Raw genomic sequence first — 17,198 nt, 5'->3', positions numbered from 1 at the left:
GTATCTAAAGTATCTCCTACAGTATCTACTACAGGATTTACAGTTTACAGTATCTTCTACAGTCTCTACATTATCTTCTACAGTACTACAGTATCGACGATGGTATCTACAGTATCTACTACAGTACCTAAAGTATCTACTGTAGATACAGTATCTTCAACAGTATCTTCTACAGTATTTACTACAGTATCTTCTACAGTATTTTCTACACTACCTACATTATCTTCTACAGTATCAACTACAGCATATTCTATATCTTCTACTACAGTATATACAGTATCTTCTATAGTATCTTATGCAGTATATACATTACCTTATACAGCATCTACTTCAGTATCTATTACAGTATATACAGTATATTATACAGTATGTACTACAGTATCACCAGTATCTTCTACAGTATCTAGTATCTTCTATAGTATCTAAAGTATATCCTACAGTATCTACTACAGTATTTACAGTTTCTACAGTATCTTCTACAGTGTCTACATGATCTTCTACAGTATCTACAGTACCTACTACAGTATATACAATGTCAACTACAATATATAGTGTCTACTACAGTATCTACTACAGTATCAACAGTATATTCTACAGTATCTACAGTATCTTCTACAGTATATACTACAGTATCTACTATAGTATCTACTAAGTATGTACAGTGTCTACTACAATATATATTGTATCTACTACAGTATCTACAGTATCTTCTACAGTATTTACTACAGTATCTTCTACAGGATCTACTAAAGTATCTAGTACAGTACTACAGTATCTTCTACAGTATCTACGGTATATTCTAAAGTATCTACTACAGTCTCTACAGTATCTTCTACAATATCTACAGTATCTTCTACAGTATCTACTACAGTATCTACAGTATCTTCTACAGTATATACTACAGTATCTACAGGAGCTACAGTATCTACTACAGTATCTACAGTATCTACGGTATGTATTACAGTATATACTACAGTAGTCAACATTATCTTCTACAGTATCTACAGTGTCTACTACAGTATGTACTGTATCTACTACAGTATGTACTGTATCTACTACAGTATCTTCTACAGTATCTACTACAGTATCTACTATAGAATCTACTATAGAATCTACAGTGTCTACTACAGTATCTACAGTATCTACTACTGTAGCTACTATACTACAGTATCTATAGTGTCTACAGTACATACTACAGTATCTATAGTATCTACTACAGAATCAACTTTGGTTTTAGTGTGTCGCAGCCGGCCGTGACCGGGAGATCCATGAGGCAGCGCACAATTGGCCCAGCATTGTCCAGTTAGGGGAGAGTTTGGCCGGCTGGGTTGTCCTTGTCCCATCGCGCTCTAAACACTCCTGTGGCGGGCTGGGCGCAATGCATGCTGACACGGTCGCCAGGTGTACGGTGTTCCCTCCGACACTTTGGTGTTCCTGACTTCCAGGTTAAGCGAGCATTGTGTCAAGAAGCAGTGCGGCTTGGCGAGGTCGTGTTTCAGAGGACGCACAGCTCTCAACCTTCGCCTCTCCCGAGTCCGTACGGGAGTTGCAGTGATGGGACAAGACTGTAACTACCAATTGGACATCACAACATTTTTGTTTATCCAGTCGGATAAACAAACTGTTGCTTCTTTTTGTATCACATGATTTCCAATGATAAAACTGGGGGGGAAATGCAATTTCAGAATGTGGGGGGGCATGTCCCCAGTGAAAGTTGCGCCCCTGGTATCTACAGTATCTACTACTGTACAGTATCTAGTATGTATTAGGTAAAGCTAAGACAATTTTAGATAGTGACCACTGTAGCTTGAATAACAAACTTCTTCCTTTAGGCCTGCAGGTTTATGCTACCCAACGTTAATCACAATAGAACAAAGAACTCTTTCATCCCACATGCAATCAATCTGCTAAACTTGTGCAGGTAGAGGTGCTTCTTTTGATCGGGAATTGGAGACCATCAAAAGGAAGGGTAATTAATAACCACACACTATTGTAGTCTCCCACAGATAATAGCAAGATTTCGACCAGAAGGTTTTCGCCAGGACTTCAACCGTAGCCTGGCAAAGACCTTCTGGTCGAAATTCTGCAATAAACTGTGGAAGCATTTATTACCCTTCTATATTATGTTGTTATCCTAAGTATTGGATCTAGTCTAGTTTTTAAAAGCTGGCAAACAATTTACAGAGGTGGGCAGCCAGTTTGGATCAGTATCAATTCATTCTTGGTCCAATGGGGATACCCCACACAGGCTCCACACTGTGTAGGTGGTTGGAATTTTTACCCCGTGAAAAATGAGAAGCCACCTCGGTGATCAATGTCAGACGTCTTTCCAGCCATCAGCAAAATTGACAAAAAAAATCTGCTTTTTCAATGAAGATTAAAAGAATTCCAACTGAAATGTAGCTGTAGTAATTAGATGTCTTGGAGGATATTAGGAGAAGGCTGGCTATACATCCGGGGTTTGGCCAGAGTGCATGATTTTACACCTCTGCTCTTTAAATAAGCACCATGGGATCTTTAATGACCACAGTGAGTCAGGACCTGAGCTTAATCCCTCATCTTAAAGCGTCTGGTGATGGTGATAATATGCATATTCATATATGAATGACCACATCAATTCTGCCTTTGCAGAATTTAGAATGTTTTAATGGCAGTTAAGAGTTACAAACTTGGTTAATAATATACCTGAGCCTATTGATGAGCCTATTGATGCTATTCAAGTATATCAAGTGGACTTGTTTCATACCCTGCATTATGTTGCCCAGCGTCACAAAATAGTGTTTTTATAATTGCTATTTGTTTATCCATCAAATCAAATCAAATCAAATGTATTTATATAGCCCTTCTTACATCACCTGATATTTCAAAGTGCTGTACAGAAACCCAGTCTAAAACCCCAAACAGCAAGCAATGCAGGTGTAGAAGCAGGATCCAGGATCTAATATCACCATATATTATACCTAAAATGTAAATTCCAGATTAGAAATGGTGCCTCACTTTTGCAAAGTCAGCCATTTAGTAACATTGATTGCAATAGAACATGCTTTATGAAGCATAGCATGGAACAAATTATTAATACAATTTAATGTGGTGTTAAAGAGGGGGTTGTTTTCCCCATACCATTATAGATAGCATCAAGGGCATCTTTTGGAAAACACATTATGGAAATTGTGCAAACATTAAATGCTAAGCAAACATTCTAAATTGGATTATGGTATGTGTGTACATATGGATGTGTGAAAATCATCATGATCAATTATGCACAGAATTATGTGTGATAGCTACTCATGTCTAACTGATAATCAAACATATTACCACTTTTAAAAAATATCTATCAAAAAAATACTATGACCTTAATAGTATGGAGAAATTTCTTCCCTGGAAACTCAGTAGTGGTAGTAGCTGGGTTTGAAATGCATTTTGGGCCACTAGCCAGTGTGAATGAAAAAAGTTCACTGCATTTCTTGTAACAGCGTTTTGATCAAAGGTGGTTATTTGTCATGTCAAAGAGATTGTATGTGCACATACATACAGATGTAGGATCTTAATTTGATCACCCACTTTGACATTTCAGACATGATTTTCCCTTAAGGAAACTGTAGCAACCACTACAAAAATGTCCATTATTTAATAATATAATAATAACATGATAATTCACATTTCCTGTTGCTGCAGGTTAATTTTCATGCTGTAGCAAACTGGCTCAAATTAAGATCCTCCATCTGTATCCATACACACATCACATCGGGAACCACCTGATCACCATGCATACGCATACGTCAGACTGGGTGGATTTCGTGGATTTAGTATATAATAAATCTGGCAGATAAAATCTGTTAGTATACCCCCTGGGTAATGAATAGCAATTGTGCAATAGAATTATGCACATATTTACATTGATCATATAACTGTCAATGGACCCAAACAGATGGCATGAATTTTTACACGAAGAGGGCTTGTCCAATGTATGTGGAGATCCGTAGGATGAAATATCACTCAGTTTGACTTAACTTTGTAAGAAAACCTACTTCGTTTGACTCTGTAGCTTCTGCAACAGCTAATGGGGATCCGAATAAAATACTAAATACCACATCCTAAATACTTATCGTAATTTAAAATGCTTATCATAAGTGTACATTTCTGGACTGTTTGGACTGCCTGGGGAAAGAAAATACTATTTAAGATATGCTTGATTTTATGATAGTGCAATTACAAATGTAATGTGGATAAAAACGGAACCTCGTGAGCATAAGAAAGTACTTACAAACTGCATTTTTGTGGTTTGTGTCTTTGCTTGGAAGCATTTTCACCCCTCTTGACTTTAGCTCAATGGCCTTTTTCACTGTTGGAGAGAGAAAATAGCGCACATTATAATCCATTTATGTAATTAGCATATATGATATATTATTATTATATTAATTAGCAAAACACCCTAAGAGCAAAGGCTGAAAGAAAATCTGTGACACAATGTGCAAACACTTCTGTGAGATTCCTTGCTATGCAAGCAGCTTCCCTCTCTCTCTCTCTGTCCCTCCCTGCCTCCCCAAAATCCTTTGAAGATGGGGTTTACTGTAGAAGTTCACAAGCAGAGATGTCAAGCTGTCCTCCAGGTGATTGCAGAGGGCCAGGATGGTGCCAATGTGCCCAGGCTTCCGTGCTCTTGCAAGTTGGAATTTATTGGGATGACTCATGCACTGTAGGCAGCTCTGCAGGGTAGTCACTAGCTGGCACAGCCACAAAGTTATAAAATCTGATTTTAAACCTAACCCTAACCTTAACCCCACTGCTAACCTTATATCCAAGCAAATGTTTGTTTTTATGATTTTTTACGATGTATAGCCAATTTTGACTTTGCAGCTGGCCCATCTAGTGGAGATCGCTCAGCTCTGCCTCCAGGACAAGATTCATCCCAATAAACGTCAACCAGCCTTATTGGGTATGTGTTATTTAGTCTTTATGGATCAGCACAGGAGTCATTTGTTTTGCAGGGCCAGCTTGTGAATAGTGGTGGCCACACAGTCACCTAACACCACTGGGCTCAGTACCCAGCAGGCAGTGCACTGGATGCGTAGCCTGCATTTGTGTCAATTTGTATTTGGATACAACTCGGAATCTAATCTGGTAATTATGTCATGCAGGGAAGCTAATTAAACCATGAGAAAGCTGAAATAGGTTCAGTGTGAGTTATCCTCTCTCCAGTATGACTTCAAATATGTATTTTAATTTTACCGGAAAATACACACAAATCCTAATAATTGGAATATAATGTGCAGACTGGGTTTAGTTTCCCAACTCTCTTTTAGTCAGAAGTATCTTAGACTACACTTAGTGACTAAGCCTGGAGGGCCTCAAGCCGTGTTGAACTTCGTCAAAAGAAACCAGAGAAATACCTATGCATATACCTGCGAACCGTGTGCTGGCAGAATCCAGGCCAGGCCAAGATGTCATGTTTAGCTGAACTCTGGCAAAGAACTCACTGCCATGTGCACTGACGACTGCCTGCAATGGGAAGGGATCTCTCCTAGCCCTCCGACACTGACCCCTTACCTTGGTACTGGGCACTAAATCCTTTCCGTCGATGGTTGCTGTCAGATGTGAAATGTAGCCGTAGCCAGTTCTTGCTGCTGATGACGGGGGAAGGTAGATTCATACCGGTCAGCCTAGAAGAAAATAAGATTCTAATTTCAACCAAGTGACCCAACACCTCCATCAAAATGAAACACATGGGCTGCTGTTAGTAACAATGGAACATATGCACTGCATGACTTCAGGAGTCATTACAGAGTGAATGAACTGGTAGGAATGGTAAGAGTACATACCAGATCAAATGGTTAATATAAGAACATTAGTGTTGTAAAATCACACACATGGTTTACTCCAGCCTGAGTTATACAATGTCATACTCAATTCAAAAGCAGTTTGTTTTATATTTTGCAGGGTTAACTTAGCTGCTCTAGCCCATTTACTTCACAGATGCCTTGAGTTATCATCACACATTTTTATATATTTTCAGAATGGCTGTATTGCTCCATTCTGCTGGTTTAAATGGTTTAACAACAAGCTAAGTGCATATCCCACAGCGTGCAACCATGTGCATTAACTTTCTGTGTCTGGTTTGTGTTTGCAAGCATGGATGCTCAAATTGGAGGATTAAGAACCCTGGAGGATGAAGAACGCTGGAGGAAGAAGAACGCTGGAGGATGAAGAACCCTGGAAGATGAAGAACCCTGAAGGATGAAGCATGGTGGAGGATGAAGAACCCTGGGGGATGAAGAACCCTGGAATATATAGAACCCTGGATGAAGAACCTTGGAGTATAAAGAACCCTGGAGTATAAAGACCCTGGATGAAGAACCTTGGAGGATGAAGAACCTTGAAGGAGGAAGAACCCTGGAGTATAAAGAACCCTGGATGAAGAACCTTGGAGGAGGAAGAACCCTGGATGAAGAACCCTGGATGAAGAACCCTGGATGAAGAACCCTGGAGTATAAAGAACCCTGGATGAAGAACCTTGGAGGATGAAGAACCCTGGAGTATAAAGAACCCTGGACAAAGAACCTTTGAGGACGAATAACCTTGAAGGAGGAAGAACCCTGGAGTATAAAGAACCCTGGATGAAGAACCTTGGAGGATGAAGAACCCTGGAGTATAAAGAACCCTGGACAAAGAACCTTTGAGGACGAATAACCTTGAAGGAGGAAGAACCCTGGAGTATAAAGAACCCTGGATGAAGAACCTTGGAGGAGAAAGAACCCTGGATGAAGAACCGTGGGGGATGAATAACCCTGGATGAAGAACCCTGGATGAAGAACCCTGGATGAAGAACCCTGGGTGATGAAGAACCCTGGAGTATAAAGAACCCTGGATGAAGAACCCTGGGGGATGAAGAACCCTGGAGTATAAAGAACCCTGGATGAAGAACCCTGGAGGATGAAGAACCCTGGAGGATGAAGAACCCTTGAGTATGCATTATACATCTGGGTTCTACTTTTGATTTTTTTTTTTCTGAGTTATTGTATTAGTGTAAAATAATATAATTTTCACATTTGTTGAGCACGCAATATAGCTGGGTATTTGTATTATTTATTTGATACAGTCTTTTTTGCTCATTATCAAGGGTACCAATAATTTGGGAGGTGACAGTACAGTTATCTTTCAAATCAATCTTTACCGACATGCTGTGCTATCTGTATTTCCCGATCATAATGAAGTCTTTATGGGAAGCAGCTTTGGTGATGGAGTGGGTCGCTGCAGGTGAAGCAATTTAGGTAAAGTACCTCAGACCATGGACACATGATTGTTCCACCAACACCTCAGGCATTTTAGTTACACAAGTCCAGTTCAATCTCTGTTTATTTCAATAGCCTCCAAGCAACTGAAACCAATACCTGTTCATTAGCCAACTCTTAAATCTTCACAAACAGTACTAAAAACACAGTGGTTATTTCAAGTACAGCAGCAATTTCCTTTTAATTCTTGCTCCTTTTCCTTGTGCCTTGTATTGGAAGACCTTTTGCCTTATTTCTGCTCAGACTGCCTCTTCCTCTCAGCCTAGTTTTCACACTCCAATGAACAACACTGTTAAAAGAGAAATTGAGAAAAAACCCAAACACCACTCAGCAGTAATTGCTATTCGCTCACTGTCCTGTGCCAACTCTGGCTGGACCTTCAAACCAAGACAATGCAAGGGAGGATTTGTAAGAATGAAATGTATGATCTATCTATTTTACAATCATTAAAATCCTTGTTTGTCAATCTATTTTACATTATGGGGCTATAAGGTTATAATGGCTTTATAACCTTATAATTTGATTGAGTAGTGGTAGTTATGAGATCAGAAAACCAATGTGAAGTGGTTGCAAAACTTAAAAGAAAAGGAGGGCTTTTATTTTATACAGTAGTTATTATATTGTTAATTCAGCTTTTATTTTATGCAGTAGTTATTATATTGTTAATTCAGCTTTAGAAACACAATGTATGAAAGGTCATGAGGACAAACATATCTGCACTGATGACTTTTACTAGTATTTGATGACAATGGAGAGCCTTCCACGCACATTCTACACATCGTCACATGACAAAATCCCATGGATTAAATATAATAACGTTTTGATCACACTTCAAGGCACAACAATTTCTCAACTGTTGGACACTACACTCTTAGAAAAAAGGGTTCCAAAAGGGTTCTTTGGCTGTCCCCATAGAATAATAATTTTTGGTTCCAGGTAGAACCCTTTTGGGTTCCACGTAGAACCCTCTGTAAAGGTTCTACATGGAACCCAAAAGGGTTCTACCTGGAACCAAAAAGGGTTCTTCAGAGGGTTCTTCTATGGGGACAGAAGAAGAACCCTTTTAGATTCTAGATAGCACTTTTTTTTTCTAAGAGTGTACCTTACAATGGTTGTGCAAAACTTGCTGTCCATACACATTAATCAGAAATATCTGTTGTCACACATGAGGTGTCAAATGCATTCAACATCCATTATTCTGCCTGAGAGTTTATAAGACCTCGATCACCTTCAAAACTTTTTTGCACAATAACATGATTGGCATGACAGCTGACAAATAGAGCCATACATGGAGGGAGTTGGGTCATTGTGGCTTCTGTCAAATACAGTATGTTTATGATGATCATATCCTAGTCTGAACTTAATTGGTTAAAGGGTGTCATGTGACATAATTTGTCGCCATGGAAGCACTTGACACATCTCCTTCATATCCATTGCTAAGTGACTAATGATGCTCCAGGGACACAATTGATACTCATACTGTATTATGTGCTGTGTAATTTATAGTGGAACTGAGAGTGTTTTAACTGCTTTGCAGATATGAAACAAACAGAAAGTCATAATATCAGTCAAAAATATAAAATACCAGTTTATGCTACAAAACCAACTTTATAAGAGGTTTTAAAAATACATTTAAAAAACATTGCTGCCTCCATTCGTGATGCACTGTTTAATTTTCAATGACACAATATTTTGGAAAAAAACAGACACATTTAACTAAGGCTAGGAATTTATCCTCTTTTCGAGGCAAGCAACACTGAAGCATGCACGAGAGCACCAGCTGTTCTGGATGACTGTGTGATAACGCTCTTGGTAGCCGATGTGAACAAAACCTTTAAACAGGTCAACATTCACAAAGCCGCTGGGCCAGACGGATAACCAGGATGTGCACTCAAAGCATGCGCAGACCAACTGTCAAATGTCTTCACTGACATTTTCAACCTCTCCCTGACTAAGTCTGTAATACCTACATGTTTCAAGCAGACCACCATAGTCCCTGTGCCGTCGGTAGCCATGAAGTGCTTTGAAAGGCTGGTCATGGCTCACATCAACAGCATCCTCCCGGACACCCGGGACCCACTCCAATTCGCATACCGCCCCAACAGATCCACAGATGATGCAATCTCAATCGCACTCCACACTGCCCTTTCTCACCTGGACAAAAGGAACACCTATGTGAGAATGCGGTACACTGACTACAGCTCAGTGTTCAACACCATAGTGCCCACGAAGCTCATCACTAAGCTAAGGACTCTGGGACTAAACACCTCCCTCTGCAACTGGATCCTGGACTTCCTGATGGGCCGCCTCCAGGTGGTAAGAGTAGGCAGCAACACGTCTGCCACGCTGATCCTTAACACTGGGGCCCCTCAGGAGTGTGTACTTAGTCCGCTCCTGTATTCCCTGTTCACCCATGACTCCGTGGCAAAACACGACTCCAACACCATCATTAAGTTTGCTGACGACACAACAGTGGTAGGCCTGATCACCGACAACAATGAGACAGCCAATAGGAAGGAGGTCAGAGAACTGGCAGTGTGGTGCCAGGACAACAACCTCTCCCTCAAAGTGAGCAAGACAAAGGAGCTGATCGTGGACTACAGGAAAAGGCGGGCCGAACAGGCCCCCATTAACATTGACGGGGCTATAGTGGAGCGGGTCGAGAGTTTCAAGTTCCTTGGTGTCCACATCACCAATGAACTATCATGGTCCAAACATACCAAGACAGTTGTGAAGAGGGCACGACAAAACCTTATCCCCCTCAGGAGACTGAAAAGATTTGGCATGGCTCCCCAGATCTTCTAAAGGTTCTACAGCTGCCCCATCGAGAGCATCCTGACCGGTTGCATCACCGCCTGGTATGGCAATTGCTCGGCATCTGACCGTAAGGCGTTACAGAGGGTATAGCAAATGGCCAAGTACATCACTGGGGCCAAGCTTCCTGCCATCCAGGACCTATATAATAGCCGCTGTCAGAGGAAAGCCCATAAAATTGTCAGAGACTCCAGAACACCCAAGTTAAAGACTGTTTCTCTGCTACCGCACGGCAAGCATTACCGGAGCATCAAGTCTAAGACCAAAAAGCTCCTCAACAGCTTCTACCCCCAAGACTGCTGAACAATTAATAAAATAAAATCGCCACCAGACAATTTACATTGACCCTCCCTCCCTCCCTCCCTTTTGTACACTGCTGCTACTTGTTTATTATCTATGCATAGTCACTTCACCCCCTCCTACATGTACAAATTACCTCAACTAACCTGAACCCCCGCACACTGACTGGGTACCGGTGCCCCCTGTATATAGCCTCATTATTGTTATTCTTATTGTGTTATTTTTTATTATTACTTTTTATTTTAGTCTACTTGGTAAATATTTTCTTAACTCTTCTTGAACTGCACTGTTGGTTAAGGGCTTGTAAGTAAGCATTTCATGGTAAAGTCTACGCTTGTACTCGGCGCATGTGACAAATAAAGTTTGATTTGATTTGAATGCCAGTACAAACAAGGTAACAAGGGTAATGATCACAAGTCAGTCAAAACGTGGCTAATAGGCTAGAGGATCTATTTATGTAGCAAGCTAGCCAACTTTAGCCAGTTGGCTTGGGTGCTTGATTGGGACAAGCATGCATTGGCAGGCAAGTTGCAGAAGAATGAGCAGGCTACAATTCCCCATTGTTTATCAGTGCAATTTTGACGGTCAAGTAGCTGAAAAAATTTGAGAGGGTTTATCTAAATCAAATCAAATTGTATTTGTCACATGCGCCGAATATAGTAGGTGTAGACCTTTCTGTGAAATGCTTACTTACAAGCCCTTAACCAACAACGCAGTTCAAGAAACAGACACATTTAACTAAGGCTAGGAATGTCTGTACAATAAAACTAGTAAGGGCAATGATCACAAGTAAGTCATAACGTGGCTAATATGCCACGTATCTATTTATGTAGCAAGCTGAAAACACATAGCCTTACATTAGCTAGATAGCTAGCTAGCTACTGGGAGGATGTCATGTCATTGGAGGAGTGGGTGGGTGACTGACTTTTTCCCCTCAAAATCGGTTTTCGGTGGCTACATAGCTAGAGATGCAGGTGTCATTTGGTTAGCTAGCAACAAAAATGTAAATCGCTTTGCTAGCTAGCTAGCTATGCTGAACTTGAACAACTGTTATCCAGTTAGCATATCTCTTGCATTTGCAATATACTATGGCTATCTACACCGATTTCAGAGCACTCTCGTCTCAGTGTGCCAGAATTTACAAACGCCGAATGTGACCGGTGTCAGTAAATGTAGGCAAAAAAATGAATAGTTAGTAACGAACATTCTAGATAACAAGCCCTTAACTAACAATGCAGTTCAAGAAATAGGCTAAAGTATAAAATAAAATATAAAGTAACAAAAGAAAATTACATAACAATGAGGCTATATACAGGGTTAGGTTTAGTCAATGTGCGGGGTACAGATTAGTTAAGGTAATTTGTAAAGTGACTATGCATAGATAATAAACAGCGAGTAGCAGTAGTGTAAAAACAAAGGGGGGGGGTCGATGTAAATAGTCCGGGTGGCCATTTGATTAATTGTTCAGCAGTCTTATGGCTTGGGGGTAGAAGCTGTTAACATCTTTGGGCTGGGGGGCAGTATTTTCACGTTCAGATGAAAAGCGTGCCCAGAGTAAACTGCCTGCTACTCAGGCCCAGAAGCTAAGATATGCATATTATTATTAGATTTGGATAGAAAACACACTGAAGTTTCTAAAACTGTTTGAATGATGTCTGTGAGTATAACAGCACTCATATGGCAGGCGAAAACCTGAGAAAAATCCAACCAGGAAGTGGGAAATCTGAGGTTTGTAGTTTTTCAAGTGATTGCCTATCCAATATACAGTGTAAATTTGGTCAGATTGCACTTCCTAAGGCTTCCACTAGATATCAACAGTCTTTAGAACGTTGTTTCAGGCTTCTATTGTGAAAGGGGAGCGAATAAGAGCTGTTTGAACTAGTGGTCTGGCTGAAAGCCTTTTGTTTAGTCATGCGCGCGGCCATGGGCACGAGCTCCGTTCCCTTTCATTTGTGAAGACAAAGGAATTGTCCGGTTGGAATATTATTAAATATTTATGATAAAAACATCCTAAAGATTGATTCTATACATCGTTTGACATGTTTCTACAAACTGTAATGGAACTTTTTTGACTTTTCGTCTGGACTTAGTGCCCGCGCCTTGTGCATTTGGAATAGTGAACTAAGAGCGCAAACAAAAAGGAGGTATTTGAACATAAAGATGAACTTTATCGAACAAAACAAACATTTATTGTGGAACTGGGATTCCTGGGAGTGCATTCCGATGAAGATCATCAAAGGTAAGTGAATATTTATAACGCTATTTCTGACTTTTACTGACTCCGCAACATGGCGGGTATCTGCATGGCTTGTTTTGGTGGCTGAGCGCTGTACTCAGAGTATTGCAGGTTGTGCTTTCACCGTAAAGCTTTTTTGAAATCTGACACAGCGGTTGCATTAAGGAGAAGTTTATCTTTAATTCTATGCATAACACTTGTATCTTTCATCAACGTTTATGATGAGTATTTCTGTAAATTGATGCGGCTCTCTGCAAAATCTCCGGATGTTTTGGAAGCAAAACATTACTGAACATAACGAGCCAATGTAAACTGAGATTTTTGGATATAAATATGAACTTTATCGAACAAAACATACATGTATTGTGTAACATGAAGTCCTATGAGTGCCATCTGATGAAGATCATCAAAGGTTAGTGATTCATTTTATCTCTATTTCTGCTTTTTGTGACTCCTCTCTTTGGCTGGAAAATGGCTGTATGTTTTTTGTGACAAGGCGCTGACCTAACATAATCGCATGGTATGCTTTCACCGGACACTGTGGTTGGATTAACAAGAAGTTTATCTTTAAAATGGTGTATAATACTTGTATGTTTGAGGAATTTTAATTATGAGATTTCTGTTGTTTGAATTTGGTGCCCTGCACTTTCACTGGATGTTGTCAAATCAATCCCGTTAACGGGATTTGATCCCTAAGAAGTTTTAAGGAGCCTTTTGGTCCTAGACTTGGCACTCCGGTTCTGCTTGCCGTGCGGTAGCAGAGAGAAAAGTCTGTGACTTGGGTGACTTGAGTGTTTGACAATTTTTTGGGCCTTCCTCTGACACCGCCTGGTATATAGGTCATGGATGTCAGGAAGCCTGGCCCCAGTGATGTACTGGGCCGTACGCACTACCCTCTGTGGCGCCTTACGGTCAGATGCCGAGCAGTTTCCATACCAGGCGGTAATGCAAATGGTCCGGATGCTCTTGATGGTGCAGCTGTAGAACTTTTTGAGGATCTGGGGACCCATGCCAAATCTTTTAAGTCTCCTGAGGGGGAAAAGGTGTTGTCATGCCCTCGTCACAACTGTGTTGGTGTGTTTGGACCATGTGGACACCAAGGAACTCTCAACCCACTCCACTTCAGCCCTGTCGATGTTAATGGGTGCCTGATCAGTACCTCCTTTTCCTATAGTCCATGATCAGCTCCTTTGTCTTGCTGATATTGAGGGAGAGGTTGTTGTCCTGGCACCACACTGTCAGGTATCTGACCTCCTTGTAGGCTGTCTCGTCGTTGTCGGTGATCACACATACCACTGTTGTGTCGTCAGCAAACTTAATGATTGTGTTGGAGTTGTGCTTGGCCACGGAGTCGTGAGTGAACAGGGAGTACAGGATGGGACTAAGCACACACCCCCGAGGAGCCGCAGTGTTGAGGATCAGCGTGGCAGATGTGTTGTTGCCTACCCTTACCACCTGGGGGCAGGAAGTCCAGGATCCAGTTGCAGAGGGAAGTGTTTAGTCCCAGGGTCCTTAGCTTAGTAATGAGCTTTGTGGTCACTATGGTATGGCACGCTGAGCTGTAGTCAATGAACAGCATTATTACACAGGTGTTCCTTTTGTCCAGGTGGGAAAGGGCAGTGTGGAGTGCGATTGAGATTGCCTCATCTGTGGATCTGTTGGGGCGGTATGCGATTTGGAGTGGGTCTAGGGTTTCCGGCATGATGTTCCTTCGTTAGATTTTAGCTCATATTGCTCTGGCTAGCAGTAGTTGTTGATCTTGATGTTGTTGATGTGCATATAGGGAAAGATAGCCTACCTTTTTATGGTTGTTTGATCAATAGGACAGTACAGTTCCCAAATGTAAGAGGACTTAGCTACAAAAGGGCAGAAATCCATTCAGGTGTATTTTGCGGCTTTTGCCGAATGTGTTCTAATGATCTAAAGTCTCGCTGTTGCAACTTCCTGTAACCACACAGTCCAGTGAATGATGGCAGGCCTGTGTGGCAAATGGCTTATTTGCATAAAGCGGTACAGTAGCTCTGATTGGCTATGGCGCACCGGTGTGCGTAGACTCCGGGTCCTGGATAAGACAGATGTTTTTATTAGGTTGTATTTACTGCAGTGTCTATTAATTGTCCAAAAGCACTGCCTTTTTCCCACTCTATATTTCTATATAATTTTCACAAATGCCTTTGCTAAAGCTTCTTAGGGATAGCCCCCTTTTTTTAATTTTCGCCTAAATGACATACCCAAATCTAACTGCCTGTAGCTCAGGCCCTGAAGCAAGGATATGCTTAATATGTGAATTGAATGTAGGAGAATATAACACAATAGATCTGGTAGAAGAAAATACAAAGAAAAACCAACCGGTCTTTTTCTACCACAATCTTTGAAATGCAGAGAAAGTTCACAGTTCTAGCCATTACTCTGGTTGTTATTCCGATAGTGTCCAGAAGACGGCAGCATTGTATGTGCAAAGTTTCAGATGGATAACTTGAAGTATGAGTGAATGAGAAAACATTTAGTGTGAAGTCCCCAGGTACATCTGGGCAAATCGTGAAGGAGACATTCGCATTCATATTAAATTTTTCTGCAAGAATATCATCAAATCTGTATACTTGGACTTTGATTCAGCTTTCCAAGTATTAGTAGCCATATTATAAGTTAATTTACAAAACAACCAGTTTTCATAACTCTGAATATCCTTATAATTTTTGTCCAAAATTAAAAGGCATGCTGTCGTACAAGGTTAGTAGCTACATTTTACATTTTCCGAATACTCCCGTAAAGCCCAGCTCATTGGCTGTCTAGCTAGCTTTGTTTGACTCCGATTGGTGCTTATTTGACAACGATACAGTCATTCAAGTGATGACCGCCCGCGTCATCGGCGTGCCATGGTGTTGCTCTCTAACCAAATATGGTGTCCTAAAGGATATACTACACCCCTAATGATATAGTGAAGTCTTGTTACCTTCTAGGATCTCCAAGGAATACATACGAACGTGATTTAACTTGTTGAAACAACGTTTAGGGTGAGATTTTCACAGATTCCTTTCTTTGCAAATTGAATGAGTTGAAATACAAAATCGATCGTGCATGCTATCTGGACCTTTTTAGGATATGAAAAAGGATTTTATCTAACAAAACGACACTTCCTGTTACCTCTGAGACCCTTTGGATGATAAATCAGAGCAAGATTTCAGAATGTAAGTACACATTTCACCTTCAGAGGTGAATTTATCAAACCTATCGCGGTGAAAAAAGGGTTTGGTTGTTAGGAGCTCTCCTCAAACAATAGCATGACATTTTTTCGCAGTAATAGCTACTGTAAATTGGACAGTGCAGTTATATTAACAATAATTTAAGCTTTCAGCCGATATAAGACACTTATATGTACCGACATTTGTTGTTTCTCTAAAATCTGCGATCTTGACATAACGCGCTGCATGATTTACAACTGTCCCGTTGACGGGACGCCGATCCTTATACGTAATTCCCAAACATGCTAAGAATTTATGAAAACGTGAAAATTACCATATCTAAGTGCTTGCTTGTCAGAAAATGTAAAAAAAGGGTGTCATATCCTTCCTGAGGGTGTATTTGAACAGATTTGAATAAGATTCCATGTTGCTAAAATGCTGTCAGTTCCACTTTAAGCAAGCTTTTGAAACTTTTGGGTGACATCAACATTGATTTTAACAGCTCAAGTCGAAAATATCCCTTGTGCTGACGGTGTCTCAGGGAGAGTTGGGATATAAAAAAATATATAATTCCAATTCACATGTGTATTAATACACACTTGTACATGTGTGAAATAGGAACAAATATAAGCACCCACCAAATTATAGTATTATTGGTTTCATTTGAATCACATTTATGAATTAAATAAATAATCTTGACATTGGCTAAAGAGTTCAATAATGAAATGAACATGTTTATTGTGCTATGAAGAGTGACAAAATCTGTCATGACAGCTTGTCAGGCACCTGCCTGCCAGGATCATGTGGTGGAAATTGCTTCAGGAAAGCCTTTCAGGGAGCTCCCTAAGAGCACGATATGTATCAGGCATCAATACAGGAATTTGATCACCTGTCAGTTGTCAATCTTGTTCACCAAGTCTCATTCCTTCATGTCTGTTTGTATATCAATCACAAGTCCTCACCTCTTGTGTCAACGACGTATCAGTGACCAATATATCATATTTTATAATCGTATTCATTTGTCTGAGTTTAATTAATTCAGACAGAAGCAGCCCGTCTGACATGGTTCCTCCTGGCACCAGAGGGCGGCAGAGACCGCCTAGAGACTTTTATTGGACTCAGGTGTGTTATTATTTCATGATTGTGTCCCTGTTAAAAGAGGTGTGTTTTCTGTGGTCCTTTGCAGAAGCTTGAATTGTTTACTGTGTGTGTTCATTTGTGTCCTGAGTGAGTGGTTGAGACTTAGTGTTTGCTGTTTTTTCCCCCAAGTGTACTGTGATCCTGAGGCTACTGTTTCTAGTCAAGTATTATGTTAATCCTTAACCACTGATTCCTCGTCTTGTCTCTTCTCTGCACCTGGGTCCAACCTCACCACGT

The 17,198-nt window shown here is 40.6% G+C and overlaps 1 protein-coding gene across 1 annotated transcript in view; it reads right to left on the bottom strand.

The window, feature by feature from the left end:
- Positions 1–17,198, bottom strand: part of LOC106589815 (CUB and sushi domain-containing protein 1) — a 517,802-nt gene that overhangs the window by 215,924 nt on the left and 284,680 nt on the right. Inside the window, exons 6-7 of the mRNA XM_014180185.2 lie at positions 5,548–5,660; positions 4,265–4,342 (exon numbers count right to left, since the gene is read on the bottom strand). Coding sequence (XP_014035660.2) covers positions 4,265–4,342; positions 5,548–5,660 — 191 coding nt within the window. The remainder of the gene's footprint in view (positions 1–4,264; positions 4,343–5,547; positions 5,661–17,198) is intronic.

Source organism: Salmo salar, chromosome ssa28 (genome assembly GCF_905237065.1).
Source record: "Salmo salar chromosome ssa28, Ssal_v3.1, whole genome shotgun sequence".
Classification (NCBI taxonomy): Eukaryota; Metazoa; Chordata; class Actinopteri; order Salmoniformes; family Salmonidae; genus Salmo; species Salmo salar.
This window is presented reverse-complemented; position numbering and strand designations above follow the sequence as displayed.